The following is a 16,819-nucleotide window of genomic DNA, read 5'->3' as shown; positions in this document are numbered from 1 at the left end:
CTCCCCCTTCCCGGCTCTATATAATGGTCATATTTTCACTTCGCCTTCACGTGTGGCCAATGTGGAGCAGCTGTAAACACATTTTATTTGCGATGAATTTGATGTGGAAGCCTATAATTTGCCCCTAAATCTCATCCAACCACATCCAGAGTTTCTACCCGATCATGTCCGGACTGGAAGGTGGCGTGAAAAGCTTTTGTTCCAGCCTCGTCCTAACTGCATCCTCCTTGATCTCGCTCCAGCAGCTCTTTTCTTTTGTCTGTCTTCGCAGTATCAACACCATCAGGAGACACACAAACTGCACGCACACACACACACACACACACACACACACACAAACGGCACGCACACACAAACGGCGCACACGCACACGCACACACACACACACATGCACACACACACAAACGGCACGCACACACACACATACACACACACAAACGGCACGCACACACACACACACACACACACACACACACAGTAACACAGCAACTCCTAAGCAATTTTGTGAAGAATGAAAAAAGGCACACCTGTCCCGTCACTATATCAGGGTTGATATTAAGGCGGCACCAACTCCCCACTGATACTGACACCACTGTTTAATACTTGTACAATAAACTGATGAATATACTGTTCCCATGTGCTTTGAAAACATTTTTAAAACTTCTTTGGCCTTCAGTTGTACCTCCTCTCCTCCTGAGCAGGCTTTTGTTTAAGTGTGTGCGTTGTCAGAAGGAGTTTGGGATTTAATCTGGAAGCTAAAATTTAATTGCAGATGTTAGTCTTTATTGAAAACTAAAGTGTCGTGTTTTACCATTTCCAGGATGTGAATCAGCCCAGAACGACATGTATCCTCCAGGACGTCACTCCAGGGACCTACACTATAGAGGTACATGAATGTAGCACAGAGCTGAGCTCCATTTACAGCATTCACAGCTGGTTAAACTGGTTTCTGCTGGAGCCTAGTCCTCACCGAAGATGATTTATAGACCAAAAATGATCAGTTTTAAACAGTACTCTCTTCTCTTCTCTTCCTCAGTTGAAAGATGACAGCAACACCACCAGGATGCACACTCAGCACCACGTCAGCCAGGGTGAGATGCACACAACCACACAGTACGCTGTATATAAAAGACGGCCACAGACACCTTGACATCCCACCATTTCATCTTTAGTATTGTTGGGTCTTTAGTTTGATTTAAAAATACACCATTAAGTAAATATTCCTACGATGACTGCACTAAAAATAATTGAGCTGAATCCACTGTGAATAGCCCACCTGTGCAACACTGCTGTTCCTGATTTACTGACAGTCTTAATCCATTTTTTTAAAGCCACTGAGGGGCTGTCATAGTCAGACATTAATGACATGTTTTCAGTGAATGCTCTGGTCTGTCCATGACTCTGTATATCATCTTACCACATGCTGAGCACAGGGCATTGTCCACATTGAGGAAATAGACTACAATAAAATACAATGACATGTTGGCAGCCAGAAAGGAGTTTGCCTCTTCACTAATTTGTCAGCTCATTAAGGATCTCTGACTTTTCTGATTTCTTTAACTTATAATAAAAAATTAGCACCACCTAGTGGCTGGAGGTGTAACTACAAACCAAAATTGATTCTACACAACAAAGGGGTCCAAGGTGAATTTTAGGAAAATAAAGTTCAGCATCCTGCTTCCCCCCCAGTTTAAAAAAGTCTGTTGGACATTAGGATGCCTCCCGGTAGCCTCCCTGTAGAAGTTTTCCTGGCACGCTCAACTAAGACGAAACCCCGACATAGATCCAGAACCCACTGGAGAGATTGTGTATCCACTGGATCTAGAAACGAGTCAGGATTACTCCAGGAATCAGTTCTCATTGTGTGCACACAATGAAACATCAACTTCAGTTCAGACCTATTGACTCTGCCCTGCCCACTACTATCATTTTTTTGTGGCAAAGAAATACTGAAATAACAGTCTGATCTAATTGCCTCACAAATGGGTATGTTTGTTTCCATCCTCCAGTCCACTCCCCCTGGGCGGGACCTATCCGTGCCATGGCCATCACGGTGCCGCTGGTTGTCATGTCAGCATTTGCAACCCTCTTCACAGTCATGTGTCGCAAGAAGCAGCAAGGTGAGGGGAACCATGATTCATATTTTAAGGGGCTCAGTTTCTTCCCATTTTAACATTGTTAGTAATGATTAGTGATAGTGATCATCTGCTGTGTAAATGACTTTCTTTCCTTTAGACAGCAACTGGCCCCAGATTTACTATCTTGAGAGGTGTACACAGTATAAAGCAATTACCCTTGTAAACCTTTGCATTACAAAAGGGTGAGAATATATAAGTGTTACTTCTTTCCACTCCTTTTCAAGCACTTGTACTAGAAGACAGTATTAGCTGTATTCATGCTCGGAATAAATAATCAGTCAATCAATCAATGTGACTGCACGACATCCCCGTTATCTTAATGTTTTTGTCATTTGTCATTCAAATGCAGTTGCCGAATTTCGGTCACCATACTTTAAATTTATGGCTGCATTTTAAAACAATCCTCTCTTCCCTCCTTTAGAAAACATCTACAGTCAGCTGGATGAGGAGAGCAGCGAGTCGTCCAATCACAGCGCAGCACTGACCACTGAGCGGCCGTGGCCCCGCCCCAAAGTCTTCATCTGCTACTCGAACAGAGACTGTCCCAAACACACCAGTGTCATCCAGAGCTTCGCCTTCTTCCTGCAGGACTTCTGCTGCTGTGAGGTGAGACGATCATGAAGAAGAAACTGAGGACCACTAAAAGACTTGGAGGAAAAAAATATAGAAAACATGAAAAAAATCAATCAATTATTTTCACTCATGTTCAGGTTGTGTTGGACCTGTGGGAACACCTGGAGATGTGCAAAGAGGGTCAGATGTCATGGCTCAGCAGACAGCTGGATGAAGCAAACTTCATCATCACCGTCTGTTCCAAAGGCCTGCGGTACTCACCTTACCCTCCTGTTTCTATAGAAAAATAAGCAGACAATCACATTTATTAGAATTTAGATTTCATTAGTTTGATTTGGTTTTATTTATTTTTTATGCTTAATTTTTATGAGTGTACAGTATAATTTTAATTAGTCTTTGTTTCTGAAGTCTCATTCTTCTTTTTTAAATTTAGCCAGGGAGACTTCTCCTCCCTGGCTCAGAGTGAATGTTTTCTTCATATTTAATTGTATTTTTTTGTGAATATTACAGTTGAGGCGCTGAAAGTGCCTTCAGCTGCAGTTCCTCAAATGGCCACTAGATGCCTCTAACACTTATCAAAAGTAAACATCAGAATTTGAACTAACAAATAAGTCAGGGGTTCAGTAGTTACTTTATAGTAAAATCTTTTAAAATTGTTGAATTAAAACACAAAATGTGTTGAAGATGCTGATGCATATATGATTTAATTTATGGTAGGCTCACAGGTTTCTAAACCTAATTGACGAGTGTGTCACCCCTCTGTCCCACCTCTTTTTACAGGTGTCATGTTTTCTTCATTGTGTGTTCACTTGTTTCCGTCTTTCCTTTGGTCTCTCTTGTCTTCTTGCCATACCCATGTGCCTTTTCCTCTTCAAGAACATTTCAGGTTTCTAAAATACAAAAAATGTTAAGTAAGGAGTCAACTAAAAATGTACCTTTATTCTTTTCCTTACCATATTTTTTTCAACCCCTTTTGTCATAACTGTTGTTTTTTTGCAGCTATTATGTGGAAAAGAAGAGCCGTCGAGGGAAGACGCCAGTGAGCCGCCGTAGTAATGGCAGCAGCTCTTCGATTACTGCGGTTGGTGGGGACCTGTTCATTGTGGCGGTTGCCATGATTGCTGAGAAGCTGCGGCAGGCGAAGCAAAGCGAAGACAGCGGGGCACAGGAGATGAACCGATACATGGCAGTTTACTTTGACTATTCTACAGAAAGCGACATCCCCACCATGCTGAGTCTGGCTACCAGGTAAAGACGGGAACAATGAATACAAACTTTAATGAAAATGATAAATACTTGCAGCCTGATAAATAATTTCATTTCCTGTTTAGGTTCAAGCTGATGGACCAGCTGCCTCAGCTCTTCAGTCGGTTCCATTCGAGTCATTCCAGTCTGACTGATCGTGAGCAGCAGCCTCTTAACATTTCCCGCAGGAACTATTTCAGAAGCAAGTCCGGGCGCTCGCTCTACGTTTCCATCTGCAACATGCACCAGCACATCAGCCAGAACCCCGACTGGTTCGAAAAGCAGCTTGCTCCTGCTGGAGCATCCTCTACCTCTCCTGACTCTTCCTCCAAACATCCGTCTCTCGCTGCTGTCCAGGCTCCGAGCCTTCCGCCCAAACCTTCCTGCTCCTTGTCTTCTCAGGCTGAGCAGAGGTTTGACTCTGGCTTGGTGCTGAATGAGGTGGTGGTGCGAATGCCATCGCTGGAGAGTGGGGAGGGCGTGATGGGGAGGAACGTACTCCAGCTGGCCCATGGTTCCAGCCCTGATCCCAACCTTTGCCCGAGTCCCAGTTCCACCCCTGACCCCTGTCCCAGTCCTGGTGTCTGTCCCAGTCCAGACCTACCACACTCTTCTCTGTTCATGCTAGATCCCAATTCAAGGTAAAGGAAAGTGTGTTACACCTCATTTTTGTTTTCTTTTAATTTCACTGATATAACAGCAGGTAACATATAACTATTATTATTATTATTCTGACTGCAGATGCTTTTTCTGTTACAGGTCTGCTTCTGGAATATCTGGACTGTTATCCGAAGACTCTTCCTCCTCCTTGTCCTCCTCTGGTCCTTCCATCCTCCAGGATGGCATTTCCCCTGGTCAGGGACAGGCTGATGAAGGCCGCCCCACTGTTCCAGAGATCCCCCCACCTCGTGATTCAGGCATCTATGATTCATCTGTTCCTTCATCAGAGCTTTCTATTCCCTTAATGGACGGACTGTCACATGACCAGGCAGACTCCTCCTCCCTGGCTGAGAGTGAATCATCTTTCTATGGTTTGAGTAAGGCCTCAACCTCAACAGATGTTTTATAAAATCGAACTTTGCTGTTTGTTCTGTAGAAAAAGCAACATTTTCAATAACATGCATGTGCCAAATTTCCCTGACTTATGTCCTCATGTGACTTTTGCACAAAGGTAAATGATTCTTAAAGACTGAAGGTGATCATGGTGCTCACACTTGGCTATGTGTCTTTCAGGTGATGAAGAGGCACCCGCTGCCACATCGCTCAGCTGCAGCGCTGCCACGGTGTGCAAAGCTGAGCTGCACCACCATCATCACCTCGAGCAAAATGACGCTGTTCTCACACCTGTGGCATCGTTGTAGGGGTATGCCTTCAGCCAATCAAAAGAAGGCTAGCCTGGTGATGTCATCTTGTAAATCAATGTGGCAACTTGGACCAAAAAGTTGCCTTTGTGAAGAAGGCGAAGCTGGAAGAACCGGAGTGGGAAGCAGAAACTGAGTTCTGGAATGCTGATCTGTCATAACTATGTTAATCACTGAGTTCTAGAACACTATTCCATGGTAACTATGGTAGCCACTATGTTGTAAAACACTTGACCATAGTGACCATGGTAACCTTTGAATTCTAGAATGTTGATAAATAGCTATGAAAACTATGGAACCACTGAATTCTATAACAGTATTCTTTTGTAACTGTGGTACCACTGTGTTCTAGAACAGTAATGACTGTGATTGCTATAGTAGCCACTGTGTTCTAGAGCAGTATTTCCTGGTAATTGTGCTAATCACTGATTACGAGAAAACTTTGGTAATTGCAGTTCTTTTTTCTTTTTTTTTGTCCACTGGAGGATTTTTGAAGGACTGGAACTCCAGATGTTGGCAGAGGTGACCGTTTCAAACCAAAGATGGCCTCAGGCCACAGTGTCCTGATTGGCAGACAGAAATGTATGACTTGATGTCAGGTACCAAAACGTGATGCTGTAACAAACCAGCTGTTCCAGTACTGTTTTGATGTGAAAATGCAAGATAAAGCAGAACCTGATCAAAGAGTTTACTTGCTGCCCAGGACTGTCAAAGCAGTTCTTACTTAAAGCTGCTGAATGTATAAACACCTTAAAGACATCAGTCAGCACTTTTGGACCAAACACTTCTGGGAAACTCCCTCAGAGTAACTGCTCCACAGAAGTGCATACCATCAAGGACACTTTTTTTTCCTTTTTCTGTTTGCATTCACACCTTCGGTAAAAATGCTAGCATGAAGTTTGACCCACCTGGCTGCTGTCATAGCAACAGCTATCACAATTACATAATGGAGAACACGGTGGTTGGAGCTGTATGTTTGTTGTGTGACTTTTTTCATAACAGCGATGGCATTAGAAAGGGGACAGATATAGACTTTCTAGAGGGAAGCACCAATTCTGGGCTTTTCCAGTGACCACAGCTGTTATTGCTGCAGATAACCAAACAAATCTTCCCTATTCTCTGACCAAACATGTTATCAAGTAAACCAAAACAGTTCAGATCTGCTTTGGTTGTGGTGATTCTTGTAACTCAGTTTCAGTCTCTTTGTTTTCTCTCTGTTTTGCTTATCGGTGTATCAAGTCGAGAGGAAAATCTAGTAAAGATTTCACATTTCTTCTGCCACATACAGGCTGGACTTAACAGATGCTTTATTTGTCTACTGTCTTTCATTTTTAGTAATCTCTGGCTTACATAGGTAATGTTTACTATTCCTATTTTATCATGGCGATTGCATTACTGAAAAGGTTCCTCTTGTGCTTTACTTAAGAGTGAAAAAAGGTCCTTTGCCCTTTTAGTTCTTGCATTATGCAAAAATACAAAAAAAGGGGGACTGCTTTGATGTAATATTATTTTGTATTATCATGATTTAAGACCAAATACTGAAAGAACTTATACTATAAGATAAAGAATCAGATGAAGCTTGTTTAAGAGGTGCCTTTTTTATTTAAATGTGCCCACTTGTTTCTTGAAAGACATTTGCATCATAAAGAGAAACCTTCTTCAAAAGCACATCTTGTTTTGAAATACTTCCAACATACTCATGCCTTATATTTGTTGACAAAGATTTATTGTTGGTGTAACAAAGTAACATGACCACTATTATCGGATCATAAAATCGAATATTTTGTTTAAAGAAGTGACATAAATGTTAGTACACCTTGCTAACGTTATGTACAATGATGGAAGACTATCATTTACGTGAACAAAGTATTTTGCTTTTTGAGTTTTTCTTTTTAAAAATTGTTTTCTAGCTCAAGAGAGTGAGTTGCTGCTGAATGCGTGAGTGAGGATTTCTGGTTCATCTGCAGGTTTGAGTTGGCTGGAAGGGACGATGTAACATTTCCTACTTGTAAATATAACTTTTATTTTTCTCTGGAAATGTTTGATATGATTTTGTATAGTTAGACTTTTATTTTAGTAAGCTACTTGTTTTTAGAAATTGTACTGTTTTATAGTACCTTTTATATAGAAAATAAAAAATCCTTATTAAAAAAAGTTATTTCTATTTTCTTTCTTTTCATGACTTTCTGCTGGGGATGATTTGGATATGAGCAAGCTTTTATTGTAGCAAAATATAATTTGGATCAAAATATCCTTTATGGCTGATCGTACTCTGACATGCTTCAAGCTGACTAACAGGTTTTAGTTTCTTGTGGTGAAACAAACACTCTTCCCTGATATAAAGGCCACTGGACAGCTCTATAGTTTGTGAGCTGTGAGGCATCCAGGCTTAAATAAACAGAAGCTACTAAAACTCAGATGTTCTACAAACAGCCTGCTTTTATTTTCAGAATAAAAGCTTAAACCCTGGCATGGTTTAGAGATGATTAACAATTAATTTAAAAAAGATTTGAGAATTCAGTAGGCTACATACTGAAAGCTTGGAGGAAACAAAAGTATCAATTCTATTGCACTAATATCAGTCCGATAACAATACCAACTTTGCTATTGATAATATAAACATTTGGATTATTCTGCCCACCTCTAGTTTGAACTTTTGGATATGTATGAGGTCATAGAGAGCAGATATAATATGGTCATCTTTGGCATAGAAGCTCCACCCACCTGCTGCTCAAACCTCTGTTTTTATGAGTGAGTATCATCCAGTCAGGAGAAAATTGGTGTAAAGGTGGAAGAACTAATACAGCTTGTTTGAGAGGATTTGTGGTGCTGCAACCAAGGAGCAGAGTCTTTTTTTTTTTTTTTGACTGAATCATGCAAAGCTACTGTAGAATAAAAATAAGCCTGATCTGGAAATGCATAATACTACTTTGCATTACAACAAATGTTAAACTATTTGTTCTTGACAGTCTCTGTTTTTCAATTTTTCCTCAATGCATTCTAAAACACATTTAATATGTTAATGTTAAATGTGAGTAAGATCTTGAGTAATATCTCATTTTATCTTCAAAGTCAACCCATGCTTTTATTTTGAAGGCGAGGTTCGAAGGAAGGCGCTGCTCAGACTCGGCTGTACAGAAAAAGGAAGGATTTATCGCTCTCAGGTTGTTATCCGGCACAAATCTTCGCACTGAAGCTGGACTTTCATTTATTTTAAGAAGAAACTTTTGTTTTCACTCACTGGAAGAGCTAAACTCACTGAAGCAGCTGATCCGACTGCTGTTTTTGTTTAATCAGGGGTTTTTTTGTTGGTTTTTTTTTTTTTTTAAAAAGAGGGTTTGTTTTCGGCTCGTTGGGAGGAGCTGCAGTCCGATGCAGGCAGGTGATGGATGTCAGCGGGGTTCGAGGTGAGGGGAAGCTCCTCTGTGAAGCTTGAGATGTTTTTTCTGAAGTTTTTTGGTAAAGAAAATGTATTAAAAGTTTCGGGGAAAGACATGCAATTCTATGATTAACCCTATCACTGCCGGTGTGTGTTTAATTATAAGGTGTTATTATACATGTGGAAGATTTAAAGTCAAGAGACTCTGAAGAGGCAGTCAGTCTACCAAAGAGAGAAAAAACTGAAAGAAAGAGGTTTTTATTGCTGCTTCATGAGTCACAAGTTTGCATGAGGGTGACTTATAGCTTGTGCAAACACACACACACAACACACACAAGACTCAAAGTCTATCTCTGTGAGGACCCCGAGCTTTACCCCTGAACTTAACCTGCATGGACCTCATTCACCTCATTCAATTCTGAGCCATAAAAGAAAGCTTTCAAGCACCAAAAGACAGGATCTCTGTTTTCCCAAGCTGTAAAACTCAAGCTAGTGCTAGCAAAAAGGAATACACACACACACACACACACTGGCTTCTGTCCTTGAGGCCCTTGCTATGATTTTAACCTGTACCACACAGTACATTTCAGATAAACAGCCTTCTGCAGACAGTTTGACTCTCTGACAGTTTGGTGTGAGCTGATGTTTGTTTGCTGTTTAAGTCACAGTTTTCTGATACTGTTGAATTAGCAGCTGAAGCTCTGGAGTGATGTGATGTTATGCTAGTTCGTGTTAGTTTTGGTTACTTAAATGCAAAATAGCATTTGTTGAAGCTGGTGTTTACCCACGCTGCTCCAGGATGATCTCATAAAGAACTTCCTCGGTCTTCATAAATGTTCAGTGAGGTTGAGATCATGTGATTGCAGGGAAATTCATGTTTGCTGGGACGCCTACTTTGGTTTTTAAGTAGTTCTTCAAGGCTTTGATGTGTGTTTGGGCCTCATTATCCCGCTGCTGTGCGAATCCCACTCCACAAATATCAAACCAGAAGGTGGAGCGAGTCTCTGAAGGATGGAGAGCTGCTTCTCTTCGGATTCAGTGTGGCGGTGTGGATTCATAGTCCTTCTAGAAGCAAGCCTCTCTATTTGGACAGTTATTTTTTTTTATAAGTATCAGCTGAACTAACTTCTAATTTAGCTGTTCATTGGGAGCTCAAATCAGAAGTTGCTCTAAAACAAGCTTTTAAAAAAAATCTTCTGCTCACAAAATTATACTTCCATAACCATATTTGGTGCAGGTGTCCTACTCTGTGAGGCAGGCAGTAAACACAGCGTAGAAGTCAGTGTCTGAGTTTTAACATTAGCCGCCCTGTGCCCTCATACAGATGTGTTATATTTGGAATTTGGTGCTTCATAAAGACTTTAAACATTTGAAATGGTAGAAGTATTTACGTCATATATGTAAAGTACAAACATTATATATAAATTAAAATGACTGAGTATGAGGATCGTAGCATAATCACTGAAAAAAAAGTCACTTTATTGCTGCAGTGAGAGATTATTTGAATATCCTGGATGCTACTTCATCCATATAAATACAGGATAATTTATCACCTTTCAGTAACTTCAAAATTATAACTAGCTAAAGGTTTTAGATAAGTTATAGAGTACAAACTAAAATATTAGTGTAGCATAGAAATATTTAAATAAACAAAAAGTACTTGAGATATGTTCCACCACGGTCATTTTCATGCTCTCATCCATTGGGAATTTTAAAATTAAGACAGTATAGCATTGAAAAATTTTACCCACTGGTGATCTCTAACTGGCATTCATCATAGACTGTAGTTTTTCTTCTTCTGCTGTGACTAAAGGTAGTCCCACCTTATCCCTAGCATCCCCTTCTTCACTACATCCATGAGTCTTCTCTTGGTCTTCCTCTTCTTCCTCTGACTGGTAGCTCTGTCTTCAACATTGCTTGAGTAGTATATCCACTATCCCTCCTCAAAACTCATTTCACTCACTCGGTTCACCCTGAGTGGTGCCTCTGATGTTCTCATTTCTAACCTTGTCCAATCTAGTCACTGCCAGTGAAGATCTTAACATGTTCAGCTCGGCGTCCTATCTTTTGGTCATTGTCACTGTGTCCAAACCATACGTCATAGCAGGCCTCACTCACTTGTCTTGTAAACCTTCCCTTTCTTTCTTGCTGCCATCATTCTGTCACAGCTGCTCCACACTGCCTCCACTCTCTTCTACAGCTCTCTTGTGCTCTGTCCATTGCTTTGGATGGTTGATCTCAGGTGTTTATTCCTCACAGCTTCACTGTTACTTCACTGTTTCATCTGCCTCCCACTCACTTGTACACATGTATTATGCTTTATTTCTGCTGAATTTCAGTCCCTTTCTTATTTCCAGAGCAAGCCTCTGTCCAGAGGATACATCAGATACCTTTCTGGAAGTTTCTCTCAGCACTACAGCTGTACTTTCACACTCTTCTTGTAACTCTTAACTACAACTTTCAGCCTCTGTCTTCACTCACTTCCTCTTTTTGATTTCCAAAGTAATCCTACAGACTGTTATCCAGTGCTGTTTTGCTACAGTCTCCCCTGACACCATCTCACAGTCTCCTGTGTCTTTAAATGGCACCTTCTGCATAAGCTGTTGTCCACCTGCCCGCACCTTCCTCCATTCTTTTATGTCACTCGATGTTCCTCCCTCTTCTTGAAGCGGATATTTGCCACAGCCATTTCCATCCTTTTTCAAAATCCACCACCATTTGTGTTTTTCTGCCTTTCTCTATTTGACGCCATACCTAACCTACCTTCTCATCACCTCCTCATCACCTATGGTCCCTTTGCTTTTATGTCAATTGAAGTCTACTTTAATCAACAGTCTTTCTCTGCTGACATCCAGCCTGTGGCTCATATTCACTGACAGCATTCAACATCACCCCTTCTATTTAAAAGGGAGTTTTCCCTTCCCACTGTCGCCAAAGTGCTTGCACATAGGGGGTAATATGATTGTTGGGTTTTTCTCTGTATGTGTTATTGTAGGGTCTACCTTACAATATAAAGTGCCTTGAGGAGACTGTTGTTGTGATTTGGCGCTGTATAAATAAAATTGAATTGAAATGGAACTGAATATTTCAAGCCTCACACTTGTGATCCTGTCTGGCATTCTCTTCACCCCCACAGCACCGTCATATACATTTCCTACAAGATTGCCTCTGCTCCATTCCTCTTCCTATCTACACCATAATAGAACAGCTTAAATCTTCCTTCAGTGCTTCTGACCTTGCTTCCCTTCCACCTAGTCTCCTGTACACACAATATATCCATATATATCAGCCTACTCTCATCTCCACACTCATTCCTTACCTTCTCTCTCACGGTCTCCTATCATGCCTTCCCCCTCTCCTGTTGCTTTGTCTTCAGCCATCAGTACCACAGTTTCCACAAGCTCCTTGTTGGCGAACAGCACCAGAGGCAGTTATTGTTAACCCGACTAATCCAATATGGAAATGCCATTTTTTTATGAGCCACATGTTCAATTTGGCAACGATTTTGGGCCGGATGCCTTTCCTGATGCAACCCTTTCCATTTATCTGAGCTTGGGACCGGCAGTAGGGGTACACAGGCTTGTGGCCCCCTCGTGGTTGGGTTCATCATATACTGTATTTAAAAGATGGATGTAGCTTCCATGATCATTTGTAAATAACAAACATCACACCTGGAAGTCTCGTCCTGCTTAATAAAAAGACACCGAAAGACCTTCCATACACAAGTTTTTAGATGTAACACCTACACACACAAAGTTTTAGTAACAAAGCATGCAGTAAATACAACCTGCATTTCTTCTGTGGGATAGGCAGATCTTTCTTGTATGCAGGAATTCTGCCTTTGGGGCTTCAGCAATATTATGAATCATACGCAAATGTGTTCTGTAGTTACTTGTACGTGTAGTAACTCAAGTTTCTCCACATTTCAGGGGTCCATAAAAGGCTGACTGTCAAATGATTAACTGCTGCTTTGATACTTGTTTTCACCACATTGGTGATTGTTATGTGATAATAGTCACAGTTCTCCTGTGTGGTTTGAATACCACTAACTTCTACTGCTCGCGTGGAACTTTCAATGATTTCTCCGAAGCTCATAGAGACCGAAAACTTTCTGTCCGTACACAAAGACACATGCAATGCTGCTGCATTTGTATTGCGAAAGCTGAACATTTAGACAATGACTGATTACTCCCATTAAGCTGCTAATTATGCAGCTCATGGGATGTACCTCTGTTGATATAATTTAGAAATAAATTCTGTAGATAGAATTAACATTTAATAATGATACAACGGGCACCTGGGCACCCGTGAGAGCCTTCCCATTCCAGAAGTTGGACTCGCAAATCAAAAGAGATGTTAAAGAGAATGTGTACATGTGGTTTATGTGCGTTTGCAGTTTGCATTTTTTCTTTTTAGTGCTTGAAATTCTGATAATTTTTCATCTTTTCTTTAAAACATTTTTTCCTAGCTTTTCCTTGTAATGGTCTATTTGTTCATTTCTGTATTCATGGTTTCCATACAATAAGATTTTACTTTTAGGTAGGTAAAAGCTAAATTTGGTCAACTTTTTAAAATTCATTTAATCATTTATTTATTTATTTAAGATTGTTTGTACTTTTTCTAAGTAATGAAAAAGGGATGAATGATATGAACTCAGTACAGTCCTATTTGTGCAGTACTTTCAGCTCTGGTTCAGTCCAACAGAGAGAAATTTCTCACTCGTTATATAGAAATATAGAAAAGTTTGGCAGATTGGTGTTGGCGGGTACTTTACAATGAGTTTATCAGCTGTCTAACTAAAACAGGCTGACACTGTAATGTATTTTAACCACTTTTGCTATGTCTGAAATGCTTCTCAAGAGTCATAAAACAGATGATGAACTGGGTGTGGGGAGTTAATCTCTGGAGAAATGTGGTTCTGCTGCTTTCAAGGGACAATGCAAGATGTTGTTCAGGTGACATTTTTTGTCTGTCATTTAGACATAATTGTTCCTACCCACACTGCACGCCGCTCTGCTGGTTTCATGAGACGTTTTTGTGCCTGAGCTGTGTGTTGTGATTATAGTGCTGACGGAAGTGGAAGCAGCACAAAGAATGAAAGATTTGGTTTGACATTTGAGATTGATACCACTTCATGGACCTCTCCTAAATAGTCCACTGATTTGCAGATAGTTTCATATCTGCATGTTTATTAATGATGACAACAACAGAACAGAACAATGTAAAACTCCAAAATGACTCCCACAGTTAGTCTCACTACAGCTAGCCTCCCCTTGAGCATAGTGCCCTGTTTTAGTCTGAAAACTGAATGTTTGCTGAGAAAGTGATATTAAAAACAGATGAGTGGATAAAAGATTTACCAGGAGAACAGGCAGGGAAAGACTGGAGGTGCGTGTAGCCAAACACACCTCTGATCTCCTCAGCAGGAGAGTTCAACCACGTCACCTCCCTCTTGGGAAAAAAAAGAGTTTAAAACATTTTAAGGTTTAAGGTTAGATTAAGGGTTATAGTACATGTATTCAAGTCGGCATAATGTCCTCTGAAGTGATGGAAACAGAACTCTGTGTGCAAGTGTGCGTGCGTGTGCATGTGTGTGAGTTCATCCAGGGTGGGATGGTTTGCACTATTGGAAAAAGCCCTGCAACTCCCAGGAATGAATGAGTCACACACATAAAGGCAAACACACACACACACACACACACACACACACACACACACACACACACACACACACACACACACTTTAGAGCCATGATGAGACAGAAATTGTTTTTTGGTCTATTGATTAAAAAAACAAAACAAATACTGATGCCTGGTAGCGTCTGTAACTTCAGATCCATCCATGTCATTGTTAGAAAATTGTCATAAAACACAATGAAGAAGCAACAGAAAGCTGAGAAAAAGCAGCAATCGCTGAACAATCTGCCACCATACACTGTGTGTAAACACATTTGCATCTTATTGTTTTACAGCTGCTCACTGTTTTCCAATTCAGACCTGTTTCATCCTCTAAAACACCATCCAATCACCATCTAAAACAGTGAATGAGGTTTTAATTTATGATATCAATATTTTGTAGGCTTTGTGGCAGATGCCAGATGGTGGGAATTATTACAGAGTTACACATCAAAGTCTCTGTTAGAGAAGGGGATCACTTCTGAGGTGGGGGAATGATCACTTTTTTTCTGTGAATCAAATCACAATGAACCACCAGCACAAATGGTCTACCATCTAAAGAAAAAAGAGGGGAAAAAACTGCGCGTCCCTCAGCCCAAGTGCGTCATCTGTTGGGAGAAGTTGGCACTGGGTTATGGCATAATGAGACAAAGATGTCATTCCCAGCTAGTCATTGTTCAACACAAAGGGTTACTGGTGAGTGGGATGTATTTAAACCCAAACAAGGATCTTCTCCTAACAGCTTTAGTACTTAAATCTAGACAGCGAGTGAAAATCAAAGTAGAAAAAGCAGGTCAAACCAAGTGCAAAAACATTAATGTCCAAGCAGGCTCATAAACCTGATATTTACGCCACCGGCACCCTCCAAAACTTCCTAATGTGGACATTGTGTGAGACACGGTCAGCATCTGACAAGACAGGATTATATGAGACACCCCGATGAAGTTATTTTTCAATAATAAAGTGGACCTGTTATGCTTTTCTTTAGGAGTTTCACAGTGATGGATGTTCATACATACATACATGGCCAAAGTTTCTCATAGTGAGGTCAGCATAACCGAAGTAATTTTTGCGTTTACAAAGTTAGTTTACAGCAGCTTATTTCAGATAAAAGCCTTTTAAGAATGATTATTGTACTGATCTGAGAGTCATACAAAGCTGCTCTTGTTTTATCAAACCAGTCTGTATTTTTTAGTGTGAAACAAGAACTTCTGGAGCAACTTTGTTTGGATGTAACTTCATTTATTGTCATAGTTGTTTATCAGAGAGCCACACAGGCCTTACATAAGCCTCATTCTTAAGGTAGAACTGACTAAAAGTGAGTTCTACCTTAAGTAAGAAACATCCAATCAGAGAACTCCTCAGCAGTTACCGTGCCACTGACAGCAGAGGGAAGGTAGATACTGAAGTCACAGACACAGTTAGGAGCTTCCTGGGGTGAGAGGCCAGGAAACAGAGCAGGACTGCTGTCACTCTCTGTGTCACACAGAAGAGGGAGAGGCTCTAATGATGTAACATGTTTGTCTCTGGCTGTCTGTGTCCTCTCTGTCTGCTCGTTCTTCTGCAGCTTCACCAGCGTTCATAAGCCTTTTGTTCAGATTAGAAATGATGAATGTGCTATTAACAGTAAATAAAAGTGGATGGTTCTGGGAGATGCTGAAGTTGGCCTTTGCTACAATTTCTGTTACTTTGTTGAATCTCTAATTTTTGCACAGTCAGTTGCAGGACTTGCAGAAGCTCAGGTTGGAGGGAAGCTGTCAGGTTATAAGGACAGGAAACACACTTGCAGTTTCACACCAGTTATTTCCACATACCTTATGCCAATATACACCATATTTCACTTTGTCAGTTTAGCGGAGCTGCTTTATAGTTTAGTCTACAAACTAAATGTGACACAAAGAGTTTGTGTGGGTTATATTTGTTACTGTTGCTGAAAGTCTGACTACTTAAACAAATAATCTGCTTACCTTAAAAGTTTGATATCCATAATAAAAACAAATGAAGTACAAATATCCTGTATTTTCTTTAAAAGCAGTGATGTCCGGCCTCATACACATAAATGGAAGCCAAGCTTTGTTAACTCTGATGGAGGCTAAGCCATGCCAGAGCACCTTCATTCCTTTATCTGTTCAAAATTCATAAGATTTAACGGTCAGTAAAGAATTTAACCGAACTTACACAAAATTATCACCTAAAAGATCTTCACACAAATTTTGCACTGGGTAAAAGGTCGTGGGTGTAGTGACTTTGAGAAACCACCTGGTGGAGCTCTGCCCACTTCATATTTTACACACCTTTGAAGGCTTGCCTCCTTTACTCTTCGTGACAATCTGCATAGTTAAAAAGCCAAACCTTAAAAAAAATTAACTTAATTTTCATCAAGTATGAAGATTAGTTTTCACTTAATCTTCTGTTGCTAACTGTGCAATGAAATAACTCAGCTTTCA

General features: G+C 40.5%; 2 protein-coding genes across 3 annotated transcripts in view; both read left to right on the top strand.

Annotated features, from left to right (window-relative positions):
- Positions 1-7,424, top strand: part of il17rd (interleukin 17 receptor D) — a 34,225-nt gene extending 26,801 nt beyond the window's left edge. Inside the window, exons 8-16 of the mRNA XM_080892550.1 lie at positions 821-886; positions 1,037-1,091; positions 2,010-2,120; positions 2,560-2,744; positions 2,849-2,964; positions 3,711-3,959; positions 4,043-4,597; positions 4,716-4,993; positions 5,190-7,424. Of these exons, the coding sequence (XP_080748676.1) occupies positions 821-886; positions 1,037-1,091; positions 2,010-2,120; positions 2,560-2,744; positions 2,849-2,964; positions 3,711-3,959; positions 4,043-4,597; positions 4,716-4,993; positions 5,190-5,317 (1,743 nt within the window). The 3' untranslated portion in view covers positions 5,318-7,424. The remainder of the gene's footprint in view (positions 1-820; positions 887-1,036; positions 1,092-2,009; positions 2,121-2,559; positions 2,745-2,848; positions 2,965-3,710; positions 3,960-4,042; positions 4,598-4,715; positions 4,994-5,189) is intronic.
- An 895-nt stretch (positions 7,425-8,319) lies between these two features.
- arhgef3 (Rho guanine nucleotide exchange factor (GEF) 3) overlaps positions 8,320-16,819 on the top strand; it is a 38,237-nt gene continuing 29,737 nt past the window's right edge. The window contains exon 1 of one of the 2 annotated variants that reach the window (XM_080892687.1): positions 8,320-8,724. In XM_080892687.1, the coding sequence (XP_080748813.1) occupies positions 8,690-8,724 (35 nt within the window). In that variant the 5' untranslated portion in view covers positions 8,320-8,689. The remainder of the gene's footprint in view (positions 8,725-16,819) is intronic. The other variant, XM_080892686.1, reaches the window with a different exon arrangement.

The sequence above is a fragment of the Rhamphochromis sp. 'chilingali' genome, assembly GCF_963969265.1.
Source record: "Rhamphochromis sp. 'chilingali' genome assembly, chromosome: 9".
Lineage (NCBI taxonomy): Eukaryota > Metazoa > Chordata > Actinopteri > Cichliformes > Cichlidae > Rhamphochromis > Rhamphochromis sp. 'chilingali'.
The sequence above is the reverse complement of the archived record's forward strand: the minus strand, read 5'-3'. Positions and strand labels throughout refer to the sequence as shown.